At 39.6% G+C, this 14,815-nt stretch overlaps 1 protein-coding gene across 1 annotated transcript in view; it reads left to right on the forward strand.

Annotated features, from left to right (window-relative positions):
* The window catches only part of MFSD4A (major facilitator superfamily domain containing 4A), a 1,221,833-nt gene that overhangs the window by 925,043 nt on the left and 281,975 nt on the right, over window positions 1–14,815 (forward strand). Inside the window, exon 7 of the mRNA XM_044076823.1 lies at window positions 405–552. Within this exon, the coding sequence (XP_043932758.1) occupies window positions 405–552 (148 nt within the window). The remainder of the gene's footprint in view (window positions 1–404; window positions 553–14,815) is intronic.

Consider the following 14,815-nt stretch of genomic DNA (forward strand, 5'->3'; position numbering starts at 1 on the left):
TCTCATCTAAAAAGGATGTGCGTCAGGTACTCGTGTGTCAGGCAAGCAGATGTTTCCATTGTTTCATGCCTCTCTTTTAATTACATGGCTAACATGTCTTAATTTCATTGCGGTGCTTTACTAGGACAGTGGTAGCTACACCCTTTTTTGTGATCCCTATCAGCCCACATCCTAAGAACTAGAAGCAACTGGTCTGTCTGGTTCCAATAGTCTTTGTGCAGATGGGAGCACATTGGGCACCCAAACACTAAAGTAGCAAGTGGTTACAAGGTGCCAGTACACTGAAAACATACCTCAGTCTGGAAAGATGTAACCATGCATCAAATTAAAGTGTAAACTGGTAAAAATTAAAATGTAAACTGTGTTGAATTTAAAATAATATTAATAACTGATCTTTATTTCAGACCGGTGTGATCCTTACCTTCCTGTTGTTGCTCATCTTTGTCTATAGTGAAGTGTTCCTCTTCATTGGGACTGCCTTTCTTGGACTCTCCCTCAGCAGTATCTTCCCCAGTATTCTTGCTTACACTGAAGACATCCTCAATTATAAAGGTGAGATCTCTCTTGCTGATACATTCTTATTGTTGTGGAACTTTTGGTGCATTGAGAATATTTTGCCAGCTTGGGGATTTCATATGTTGTAGCTGCCTGGCTGCCTTATTTTTAGAATACAGCATGTTTTGTAGAAAGTAAGGGATCTCTTGTGTCTTAGCTATATGTAAAATTTGTTACCACTAAGAGGGCGATGTTAAATTTTCAGTGATGTAGCTACACGCTAGTTGCTGTTTGTACAGCATTCAGTCCCACTCATAATTACAGATCTATAGCTCATTCATCTAGAGCGTCTTTCCAATCTGGTGCCCCTCATCTCTGGATCACTAGCTCAAATTCACTCACCCCCCCATCTCCAACTGAGGAGCAGGAAAAAAAAACACCTTACACCTGGGCAGATGCCCCTTTCACCCCAGCTTATCTGTGCTTCTGGATAATTACATGCCCTGGGCTTATCAGAGGCATAAACACTGTTAGAAACGTGTGCAGGGGGCTGGCAACAGATCTAGTTTTTAATTTAACATTTGTTGACCGGGAATGTCCGACTAGGTTCCACAGAGCCTGTTTTCAGCGGAGGCCCGGGGAGAAATGCTCCAGATGCATGTCTTTGGAATGTGGGAGGAAACCAGAGTACCCGGAGGAAACCCACGCAAACACAGGGAGAACATGCAAACTCCACACAGAAGGCACCCCAGCTGAGAATCGAACCGGAGAACCTCTTGCTGTGAGGTGACAATGTTAACCACTGCACCACTGTGCCGCCCCCCATAGTTGGAATGGAATTCCTGGCTTTATGAATTTCAGGTCAAATCAAACCGATTTTAGACACAGCAGCATCAAGATCACTTGCAGACAAAAATATTTAGCAACAGCAAGGTGGAAAAAAGGAAAGAAGAAAATTATGTTTGAGATTATTATCTTGAAATAGGTCGTAATATTTAAAAATGCTTGGAGGTTAAGGTGCAGATCTACTGTAAAATTTCATCATTGGTATTTAGTGAGGGCCACACCTTCTGTTTCTGTCTTGACAGACATTTGTAGTATCTCTGTTGAAAACTTGTACAATAGTGGTTAAGCTGTTTTACATTTTTTTATTCATTGGTTAGACAAGGAGCCCACTAGGCAAGAGAGCCTCCTTTCATGGGAGACCTTTGAAGTACTATCTGGTTATGATTTGCTTAGAGTTGCATAATTGACAAATGAGGACTGAAGGAATCAGATTCAAATCTACAGGATGGAAGTAGCTGAAAACTCATAACCTTAATATTCTGCTCTGTGTCCAGACAGCTGTGACTTTTTGTATTTCCCATATCAGCCTTGCTGTCCTGACCTGTAGAACTGTAGGCAAAGTTTATTTATACACATGATAAGGCTGCTGATGCCCTCATGCTTTGAATCTGCATATTTGTCATTCATTACGGCTTGACCACTTCACATTTAAAGTTATCCAATTTGAAAGTTGTGTGTGTTTTGATCAGGATGGAAAGGTATTTGCTGGCATTTAAAATAAGCCTACTTATTTCTGTATATGTTCATAAGAAGACTGTGATGCAAGATGTAAAATGGAAAGTAGTGATCAAGACTATATATAGACCCATGCAGTATTTAAAAAGTGTGAGTGCTCATGAGTGCGTTTGTGATGTGCATACATACACATAAACAAACAAGTACAGATATACTTATTTTTTCATTCACCATTAACTGACAAACTCCAAAACAGCAAGCGCTGGCAGTTTTTTATAAGTAGAGTGGCAAAGTTTATGACTATTAATCTTGCAAGAGGTTTTGTTTACATGCCAGGCAAACTATGGGTTGGGTAATGTTACTCAAGATACTTGGATATGTACATGTATTTTCACTACCTATCATTAACTTCAGTGAATAAATCTGTTTAGTTTTGATGGAAATCCTGTCATAAAAGAAGAAGCATAGCTGGCTCAACCAACACCCTAGGCCAATACCATGAACCAGTGCCCTATGCCCTCAGCTCTTCAGCTGAAGAGAAAAAACTCTTTTATTGTATTAAGCCATTGTAGCAAATGGCTTATTACTGATCCCCAGTAACTACACCAAAGCTTACACTAACCGTTACAATCATTTGCAAACGTATATAAACTCAGCTGTACCAGACAGAATCAAAGCCAGAGCCCAAAGTAAAATCATGCTGCCATGGTGGAGTTCCAGAATCAACAAACTCTACAATAAACACAAAAAGTTGCTGTCCAAGAAAACAAAGGCAAGGACCAAACAATGGCAAAGCACCCTCCTCAGCCTTAATAGGCAAATAAGACAACTTGTCAAATGCTCCGACAGCTCCTCTGAGAGAAACCTAGCAAGTACTGTCAAAGATAACCATAAGGCCTTTTACAGCTATGCACGTAACCTGAAAGATAGGACCCAAACATGTGCAGAACTGGTGGCCAACAGTATCACACATTGACCCAAAAAAGAGAGCAAACCTGCTAGTGAATAGGTTTGGTGAAAATTCCACTCCCTTATCACCTCCTAACCAACAGCAAGCCTCCCCCCACCTTACATATCTGAAGAGCAGGTCCTCAAAGCCCTGTCCAAGGCAAAGAACATGACCTCTATGGGACCAAATGACATTGCAGGCAGTGTTCTAAACAGGCTAAAACAAGAACTAATATTACCACTAAGTCCCCTTTTCAGTCATAGCCTAACCACAGTCTTTGTCCCTGCAGAATGGAGAACAGCTATAGTTATTCCCCTCCTCAAAGGTGGCCTGGCAACAGACTCGGGGAATTACAGACCCATAAGCCTAACCTGCCTCATCTGTAAGGCCACGGAACGTATCATTATGGACCTCATAAATAAAGATATAGGTGACCTCCAAACCCTGGATCCTAACCAAATCAGCTTCATGAAGGGCAGATCCTGCCTGTTAAATCTGGTGAATTTCTTTGAAAGTGTGACCAAGGCTGTTGATGAGGGCAAATCTGTGCACACAGCATACCTCGACTTGGCAAAGGCTTTCGATACAATCCCACATTCAGGCATTACCGATAAACTTAGCAAACTGAATGTAACCCCCTTCATTGTAAGATGGGTTTATAGCTAGCTTACAAACTGGACACACACTATCAAAGTTAGCAGACAGCCACATGGGTCAGTGCTGGTCCTCCTACTATTTGGAATACACTTCTCAGAAGTTCAGGTCAAAACTAAAGGGTTGTGGCTGACCAAGTTTGCAAATGACTGCAAACTAGATGCAGTCATTGAAACCCCAAATGATGTCAGTATACTCCAGGAGGGTTTCACACAGACCAATGACTGGTGTATTCGTCACTGTCTCAAACTGAATGCAAAGAAATGCATCATCATTCCCTTCAGCACAAACAATGTCCCTTTACACTATCAAATCAATAACAGTACCCTAAGTACCCATGAAATGATGAGACCTGGGATCACAGGTTGACCGTGACCTTAATTTCGACCACCATGTGCCAACCATTGTAAGGAAAGCTTTCCACATAGCTGACTTGATTAGTAAAGCATCACCTCAAGAGCAAAAAAGTTATAATCCCCCTATACTTGGCACTTATCTGGCCCATACTTGAGTACAATGCCCCATTCGGTATGTACTGTACTAAGCACCTACAGCAACTAGAGAGACCTCAGAGGTTTCTAACAAAGAAGATTAAGGGCCTCCAGCACATGCCTTACATGTACCAACTAAAATCCGTGTCACTAGACTCCATATCTCATAGACTTCTTAGGACAGACTTATGCCTGGCCTACAGAGCAACCCAAGACCCAAACCTAATGAACTTACTGCATATCCGTAAATCAAATGTGTCTAGGACTACCTGTTCCAGGGACTTAAACATGGACTACAACTTAAATAGTACATGCTGGAGGGACAGATTTATCTCCTAGCAACTGCCACATCTTAGGAACAGGCTACCAATGCATGTGAATACCTCTATGACACTGTTCAAGAGGAATCTGGATCACTGGATGGGGCACCATAAATACTTACCAGGGACAGCACACACAACCCTCCTGGACATGGGAAGTCATCACTAAATGCAATCTCGGGCTTTGACTAGTACATCCTACACTGATCAACTACATTACAGTTTCCGTGAAACAGTGGCAGACCACTTTGCAATTAAGCCATGATAAAAGACAGCGTATTATCCCAGGGATATAAATTCAAAGGGAGATATTCCAGGGTGACTCTGTCAGCGCTGCTATTCTGCCTTGCCATTGGCATGGACATTGACTAAGTACTTCTACGATATTAGCTTAGTAATCCGCTATGATATATTTAATAATAAATAATAAAAAAAACATGAAAATACTGAATATATATTTGCAATAAACACCAGAGTTTGTCACTGGAAATATAAAAAATACAGCATAGATTGATTGAAAGACTCAGACAGATGCAGAAAAAAAAACATTTAGCTAATCTCACTATATTGTTTTTAACTGACTGAAGAATTACTGTTCCATAGTTACTTACTAAAGCAAGGCAAGATGAAAGTGATGAGTGTCTTGTCAGGTCCAAAAACAGAGTGCACTCCTCACATCTCTCACTAGTATTCAAATACAATTTCAGTGCTGGATACAGAATGACATCCCATCTGGTCACCTGACTGTGTTTCCCACAGTACCCTCACACTAAAAACTAAGCCAGGACTTGGCACTGATGTGTCACAATACACACACAGAACTTTAGCTAAGGTATATTATAGTATCTAGAAACTGTAAAACAATTCTAGCACTTCCACCCTTCCTGGAAAAACAAACAAGCCATTCGCTGGCACCCCAGGGTAGCAATTAGTTCACCACTAAAGACAACAGAGCAGGATCCCAGCCCAGGCTTTTCACAAACATCATGTCTCTGGCTGCATTCAGACCTGTGAGATAAAATCTTTATGGTTTAAACCAAGTCACTTAATTTCAGGCTCTTTTTCTTTCTCAAATTTTTTTTATTTTTCAAATACAGCTGAATAAATTCCATAGTATTTGTATATAACATCTTAAATAACTATGTACACTATTTACATCAGTCTGACACTATGACAGAGCTCAATATATACAATCATTTTATAGGTATAACAGTCCAGTTATCAGAGTGTATCTGTTCAGTTATTGTAAAGTGTCAATTAATTATAAGACTTTTTTCCATGGATTGTTAATAAATGGCTTAGGATGAATCCTTAATTCTTTAATTTTAATTTCCAACAATGCTGTGGTCTTCAGTAGGCTGTAAAAGTCTTCCAAAGTCAGTATTGTGTTTGTATTCCATCTTCTTGTTATACACTTCCTTGAGATTGCAAGTATTGTCCAAACTAGATACATATTTGACTCATTCAAATGAGGACCTTCGTACACATTTAATAATACTAGCGCTTTAGATAAGTTAAACGATTCATTAAATATAGCTTGTAAAAAAGTTTTTAATACCATTCCAAAATGGCTTAATTTTAACACAGTCGGAAAAAAATGTGATTCCAATCTGCACTGTGTATTTTCTCACACCTCCAACATATTCCCTTTGTGGAAGAATTAATTTTAGTAATTCTATCTGGAGTTAAGAATGCTCTGTGCAAGCATTTCCAATTAAAAACTTTCCAGTATTGTGTAAAGGATGTATGTTTTATTGATAATAAAATATTTGATTTCATTTCTTCAGTTAGCTGTATTGAGTGTCCTTTTGTTATATAATTCCAATATGAGGATTTGGGTCTTGATTTATAATTTATCAATATCTTGTAAAATTTCGAAATACTATTTCTCATGTCATAATCATTATATATGATTTCGTATAGGTATTTCGTAAGTTTAGGTATTTCTTTAAATGAAGAATTACTAATTATTCTGCATAAATCTTGTAAATACATCAGAATGCTTTGCATAGTTAGCCAATCTTGTTGTGGAATTTTGTATGTTTCTATTGTTTGCATATCCAGAACGTTTAGTTCTTTGATACATTGAAGCCAACAAAAAAATCCTTTCTGTTCCCAGGAATTCATTATTTCTCTGTATATTTTATGTGGATAGCTCTTTGTAACTATAAATGGTGTTAAAAGATCAAACCAGATTTTTAAATCTATATTTGCATTACTAATTTTCCTAAATGAGTCAATGTAATAATTAATCATACAAGTTTTAGTGGGCTTAGTTATGTTATATTGCATACTAATACATAATATGTGCCATGGAAAATTGTTTTTATCTGTTGTTTGAAATTTTTTTTGTAAATCAAATTAATTTATTGATATTACAGTTAGTAATTCTTTCCAATTTGCAGAATAATTTGGGCTTATCCAAACTGAGATTGTTTTAGATATTGATGCTTTATTATATGTTTTTATTATCAGGAAAGTTTAATCCTCCCTGTTTCCATGGTCTGATATGATGTATTAAAGCTATTCTGTTTCTTTTGGGAAACCATAAAAAATGTATTAGGCATGAGTTTCTTTCTTTGAGTATATTCGTTTCTGGTAACAGTTGCATTGCCAAAGCTATATATAGAATCTTGGGTAGTAAAACCATGTTTATTAACTGTAGTCTATCTTCAAATGTTAATATTATTTTGTTCCACTTTTCAGGCTCTTTTTCTTAAGGTTAGCCGAGCTAAGCTCAACGTCTTCCCTTCTAGTATCCTCTGTTAAAGTGTATCAATTACAACAATACAGTCTAACGTGCATGTATATTTCTTTTCTGTCCAGCAGGACCCAATATTGATACATTTTAACACAAATTACCTTACAAATACATTTTTAACACAGAAATCTGAACAAATCAGTTTGGTATTCAAATGACATATAATTCTTTACAAAATGCCAGCTAGCTTTGCTGGTATATGTTACACATGTACTGCCCTACTCCCCCTAGCACATCTGGCACTATCTCATATCATCACAGTACCTATATAAAAAGACACAAAGCAAAGATATACAGTGTTTGTGCATGGCTGCACACCCCATGTGTGGGGGCTGTGGTTCCACACCATGAAAAAAGTTAAATATACTAACTTCAAAATTGTACAATAGTGGAGAAATGAGCAACACTAATCCTCACTGTAAAGTAATGTCCATATGCATACTAAGAGACATTAAGGAAAAATAATGAAAGCCATGGAATCACTGCTTCAACAGCACATTCAACATGTTTGTGTGTGCCTGTGTATCTATGTATGTTTGTATATAAATATATATGAAAGTATATATATATATATATATATATATATATATATATATATATATATATATATATATATATATACACAGACACACATATACAGTACTCATCAATGCACACATTTTCAAAAAAAATGCAAACAGAAGCTATCTAAAAGTAAAGTAATTACATTGACTATACATTTCAATGAAAGTAATTTACACAGTACAAAACCTCAATGTATAGAGAAAACTGCAGACATTATTTATTTATTGTTGTAAGTAAGGAAACAGACCCAGGTTTATTAATCGCACTAAGATAAAAAATCCCCAAGTTAAGCACTTTCATCCTGCTCTGGACTTCCTTAGAACTTGAATAATAGTTAATTACAAAGCTCTTAAATAGTCCACATTGCGGTAATTAAGCAATTAAAAATAATAAAATACTTAACAGTATTTGAACAGTTTAACAAAATGGCAAACTCAGCGTCATTTAAAGGGAGCTCTAAAACAGTCCATTGAATTCATATTTACATTCAAATAACACTAAAAAAGGGAATATTTTATACATTTAAAATGAAAATGAGACATGTTGTAAAGGCAAGAATAAAAAAAAGAGAATAACAAATTAAAAAATATGTATCTTTCTGTATATTTGTATTACCCTATCTGAAAACATCGGTCAAAAAACATCAGAGAAAATTTTTTTTTTAACCTAACAAATTGTTAACTAAGGGTGACATGATTTTGCAGTAGAGAGTTTGGCTGCTCTCATTCTCAACACAGGGTGAATGGACACATGGTCGTTCAGCCCTGTTTTTCTTGGTGGTGTCCAACCTAAGTTGCCAGAGCAGCTCTTTGTATTCCAGTTTATTTTGCCATGCCCCCCACCCCGGCATCCTGTAGGACTATCTCTAATATCCCAAAAATAAATCTCTGGAACCCTGCACAGGCAATTGAATGTCTGCATAAAGCATTGTTTGTGTTGGCTTTCCTTACGTCATATAAATGTTCGTAAATTATCCTTGCTAACTTCCTTTCTGTCTTTCCTACATAAAATGAAAGACAGTAGTTGCATAGAGCCATGTAAACTAAACCCGTTGAATTACAATCACCCTTTTTAAAATTGATTTTGGTTCCACAAGTATTACCCAAGGTAATCTCCTTGCAGTCCACAGTAAATCTGCAGTAGTTGCAAATGCCACATTTTGTGGTACCTAATTTAGTTCCTTATGTGTCTCTCTCTAACCCTACCCTTAATGTTAGGATGAACCTTATAAATAAAAGATGGCTTACTACCCAAGTATATGTAAAGTTCCTCATCGGTTTTTAAGTACTGCCCAGTTATGGTTAATTATTTGCTTCACCCTACTGGAAAGTTTGTCAAATGTAATGATCATCTCCTGGTGAAAACTGTCTTCCTTAAGGTGGTGGGAAGGCCTTGTATTTTTCAGTAAGTCTGGTTTACCCAGGATACTTTTGAATCTGGTATCTCTTTTTTCCTCCACTTGTACCCTAAGGGATGTCAGGAGGTCCATGGGGTACCCCAGGTACTGTTTTAGAGTTCCCTTTAAATGATGCTGAGTTTACTCTACCATTTTGTTAAACTGTTCAATAACTATTAAGTACTTTATTATTTTAATTGCTTAATTACCACAATGTGGACTATATTAGGAGCTTTGGAATTAACTATTATTTAAATTCTGAGGAAGTCCAGAGCAGGACGAAAGCGCTTAACTAGAGGATTTTTTATCTCAGTGTGATTAATAAACTTGGATCTGTTTCCTTACTTGGTTTCTGGGCTGATGTGGATTTTGTGTTTTTGGTTTTAAGCCAGCATAGATCTGACTTCTCACACGTCCTTGCAGTCTTTGCAGACATCCAATCTGGATGTTGAGGGGGGAACTCGCCTAATTATATCTAAGGGACCGAGGGGGATACAGCAAAATCTAGTCTAGGAGGAGATTCCTACTACCTCCCAAACATCTCAGATGCTCTGGTGAAGGCTGCCCTCTCCAAAGCAAAAAACACTGCTTCCATGGGACCAGATGGTGTCCCAGGTTGCGTCCTACATGAACTACAAGAGGAACTAATCCCTCAAATAAAACAGCTATACAATCTCAGCCTCACTACAGGATATGTGCCCACAGAATGGCATAGAGCAACAGTGGTCCCACTCCACAAAGGTGGAGCATCTACGGACCCTGGAAACTATTGCCCCATAAGCCTGACTAGCTTAGTCTGCAAGGCTATGGAGAGGATCATCATGGAGCTCATAAACAAAGACATTGGGGACCTACAGACACTAGATCCTACCCAGTTCGGCTTTGTCAAGGGCAGATCCTGCCTTTTGAACCTGGTTGACTTCTTTGAAACAGTCACCAAAGCCATAGATGAAGGGAAGGTAGTCCACACAGCCTATCTGGACCTTGCAAAGGCATTTGACACAATACCCCACTCGGGCATCATAGATAAGCTATCCAGCTTAAATATAAACCCCTATGTCACAAGATGGGTCACAAACTGGCTCAAAGACAGAACCCACAGAGTGAGAGTTGCTGGAGCCATGTCAGACTCAAAACCGGTCACAAGTGGCATCCCACAGGGTTCTGTCCTGGGACCACTCTTGTTCGGTATATACTTTTCCGAGGTACAGGCAAGCGTGGGAGGACTATGGCTCACCAAGTTCGCAGACGACTGCAAACTGGGCCATAATCAACTCTCCAGCTGACACAAACATCCTTCAAAAGGTCTCACAGAGACAGATAACTGGTGCCAGCGCCATGGTTTAAAGCTAAATGCCAAAAAATGTATAGTCATACCCTTTGGCAAAAACAATGTGCCCACAAATTACCACATAGGCGGAAACCCATTAAGTACAGAGAAAGTTATTAGGGACCTGGGGACCCAAGTTGATAGCAATCTCTCCTTTGAAAACCACATTGCCAAAGTGGTTAGAAAGACCTTCTACATAGCCCACCTCATCACGAAGGGTTTCACATCTAGATCAAGAGAGGTAATCGTGCCCCTTTATTCATCCCTCATCAGGCCCATCATAGAATACAATGCCCCTTTTGGGATGTACCTTACCCGACACCTGCAGCAATTAGAAAGACCCCAAAAGTATCTCACCAAGAGGATCAAGGGTCTCAAACAGATGCCATATACTGCTCGGTTAAAAAAACTCCAGCTCTACTCAGTTGCATACCGCCTACTTCGAGGCAATCTATGCCTGACATACAAAGCTATGTCAAATCCAGAATTAATGGACATGCTCCACCTCAGTAAATCTAAATCCCTTAGAGCCACACGCTCGAGGGACTTGAACCTCAGCACAGAAATAAATAGAACTTGCTGGAGGGACAGGTTCATAACCCAGAGGCTCCCTTCGCTCTGGAATAGAATTCCAGTTCATGTGAGGCAGAGCACCTCACTGAATCTCTTCAAGAAGAATCTCGATAAGTGGATGGGGGATTGTAGGTTTGTCCCAGGGATTACTCCCGTGTCACTATTGGACAGAGGCACAGTAAACTAAACCTTAAAAAAGGGCATAGTATACTCAAATCAAGGGATGGCGTAAGCCATACAGAATCGGGCTAGGCTTATAATTGCCCCAGGGCAGATAGCCTAGTATGAACCTATGAACCTATGAACATTGGTCGAGTGTTAGCAAGGGTCCAAACCTCCTAGGGTATTCTTTTAAGGAAAATTTTACATTTATCTGTCTCTTCCTTGCATTTGCAGTTCTCTGCTTTTCTCTTTGGCCTCTCTACTGCCCCAAGGGTATTCACCAAATACCTCTGTCCTGTCTTTCCATACCTAGATGAGCTACTCATTCAGGATTCATCCTCCAAGGTCCTGCGTCAGCACATCCAGTTTACAGTTTGTCTGTTACAAAGCCTGGTATTCACCATAAACTTTCAGAAATCAGTCCTGGTTCTTTCTCAAGATCATATTTTTTCTCGGTTGCAAGATCCAGACCATTCCTATGCTGGCATCCCTGCCTCCACTAAAGGCTGTTTCCCTGATCACCTTTTTTCATTCTCTTCTTCCTCTGGCTCCTATCACAGCCAGGGAGCTCTCGGGGTTATAGGATTCATGGCCTCCACCATTTCTATGCTGCCTCTAGCCAGACTCCATATGAGAAAACTACAATAGTTCACCAAGTCAGTGTGGCTTCAACACTGTCATCCACTGGATTTCCTAGTTTCTTTCCTTCCATGCCTCAAACTCGAATTTCAGTGGTGGATTCATCAACTTTCTCTCAACCCAGGATTTCCTTTTCAACCTCCAGTCTCCTGTCAGTAACTTATCTTGGATGCTTCAGATGGGGAGTGGGGAGCCTCCTTTGGTTCCCTCAAGGTCCAGGGTCTCTGCCCTCAGAGGTCAGATTACATCAGCATAAAAGAGATGAGAGCTTCCCTTTTAACTCTTCAGGCTTTTCATTCCTTCTTTCTTCCAGGGCCTGTGAAAGTCTTCACAGACAATTCAGTGATGTGGTATATCAACAAGCAAGGGGATACACAGTCCTGCCTTCCCTGCAGACTTGCTCTTCAGGTCTGGGATCTAGCTGTCCAGTGCTGAGTCACACTTCAGGCTGTTTATATTCCTTCAAGAACAAAATATAGTGACAGACACCTTGAGCAGGTATAGTACACAGGCTTATGAATGGATGCTTCATAGACGTGTTTCTAAACATTTTCCATCAGTGGGGTACTCCAAAGGTAGATTTTTTTGCCTCCTCACTGAACAGACAGCTTTCTCTTTTCTGTGCCAGAGTCCCAAGCCCTCTAGTCTGGGAAGGTGGATGCACTATCTTTTCCTTGGAATGGGGATATTTCTTAATGCCTTCCCTCCCATTTCTCTGATTCCAGGGGTCCTACACAAGATCAAGCAAGACTGCCGTAAAATCTTGATGGTGACTCACTTTTTACTCAGACAGCCTTGGTTCCCCCGTATTCTTCACTTCACTTGTTGACAGATTGGATACTTGTAATACATTTACTGCGAGTGGCCATATTCTCATTCACTAATAGTAGGGAAAAGTAGCACTACTCCCACCCTCCTGCTCAGCCCTCCACTCCTCTTCTTTCCTGCCTTGTTCAAGCCAACACTGCTCTTTCTTACCTCACCCTTATCCTTTTTCTCTATCTTTACTTTACAGGTCCCAGGCACCTTCAAAAAGTTTTGCTACCATCAGCCAACTCAAGAAGACCACCCACTCCACCTAGAGTGTTGATCCATCAGTGGAATCCTCTCCTGCAACAGTGCTATCACAGTACAAAGTATGTGTTAACATATGTGTTACTTACCCTTACCTCAGAACCTACTTTTGTGCCAATTTTTATATTGCACCTGGTCAGCCTCAACACATCTCTGCATATACCCCACCACCAGTCCACCTTCTCCACCAGCCTTCAATTTGTTCTACTGTCTACCTACCTTATGACTGCCCACTCTCTGCTAACTCTTTCCCATTTCTGTCCAGTCTCCCACTGTTATAACCCCCATACCTCACCTTACTTGTCTGTTCCTCCCTCTGTCTACTCTCACCCAGGAACTACCCTCTCCACTATCCCTCCACTTACCTTCTTAGCCTTGTTCTCTGTGAACTACCTGCAGACTCTTTCTCCATAGATCTAGGCACAAAAACAAATAAAACAGAATAACAGGAAGTGCCTACAAACTATAAGCTTTGTCCATCCTGTTTTTCTACTAGCAATCCTGCCCACTGATTGTTTTATTTGTAGAAACACAGCACCTCCAGGATGGTGTAGCCCCGCTCCATTCGCCCGTCACTAACGCTCGGCTTCACTTCGCTCCCCTACCCTACCCCCATTCCCACACACCCCCATATCACTTAAACCTATACCTGCAAACCACACCCTCCATCAATTCTCACACTCCCAATTATCCTATCACAACACACCTAATATTCCCATAGTAACACACTCCACCACACCCTTACTACTACTCCTTTATTACTACACCCACCCTTAACACACAAATTTTACCTTTTACACCACCGCTCTTTCTGAAGCTACTTAAAATGTACTACATAAAATCTACACAGTTATTGAAAGCATTACTCTTCCCAATATCAGTCTCCACCCTACTCCTTCTTACCATCCTCACCTCTTACCACACTCAACTTCATATCAACACCCCACCCCCATGGCAAACACAATCCATAATCAACCCTGTAAACATAAAACCCTTCCCTATATCACCAAATGATCTCAACTACTGGAAACCTTTTCCTTACTTATACAAAAAAGCTGACATATAAAACTAACCTGCACACTTCTCTAAGACAAGTGAAAATCATACAAAAGTTAACTAAACTCTACCAACAGCTACTTCAAACACTCACTTGCTGTGGCGACATACACCCCAATCCAGGACCCCACACCCCAAACAGCACAATCCCAAATCACCTAAATCCACTATACCACAGTCTTACCTCATCTATTCTATAGTTCAACATAAATGTTAGAAGTATACTTAACAAAATACAAGACCTCCATGTCTTACTTGCTTTATATAAACCAGAGGTCGTAGTGTTAACTGAAACATGGCTAAAACCAGAACACCACAATAATGAGATCACACCCCCAGGCTACAATATTATTCATAGAGATAGAACAGATAAAAAGGGAGGAGGTGTGGCAATATTATATCAAAATCATCTGTATGCAGAAAAAAATTACTATAATACCCATGAAGTCAAAGACATAAAACTAATCCTTGCCAAATTAAAACTAAACTCCAACAAACAGATAATCATTGCAGGAGGCTATATTCTACCAGGAAACAACATTCCTATAATGGAAAGCCTACTACACTGGACTCTAAATACCTTCCATATGAAACTATACTGTTAGGTGACTTTAATGTAGATTGGCTTAACTGCTCCAGCCACAAGCCCACTGCCCATATTAACTTTCATGGATTTACCCAAATCATATCTAACACTACTAGAATTGACAAAACATCCAAACATCAGTCCATCTTAGATTAGATACTGTTATCTGACCCCACTCTCGCACAGACAGCTGGCTGTCTCCCTGATAGTCTAAGTGACCCTCTACCTACCTACCTAATTAGAA

The sequence above is a fragment of the Protopterus annectens genome, chromosome 7.part0 (genome assembly GCF_019279795.1).
Source record: "Protopterus annectens isolate FY-2018-M chromosome 7.part0, PAN1.0, whole genome shotgun sequence".
In the NCBI taxonomy this organism is placed as follows: domain Eukaryota; kingdom Metazoa; phylum Chordata; order Ceratodontiformes; family Protopteridae; genus Protopterus; species Protopterus annectens.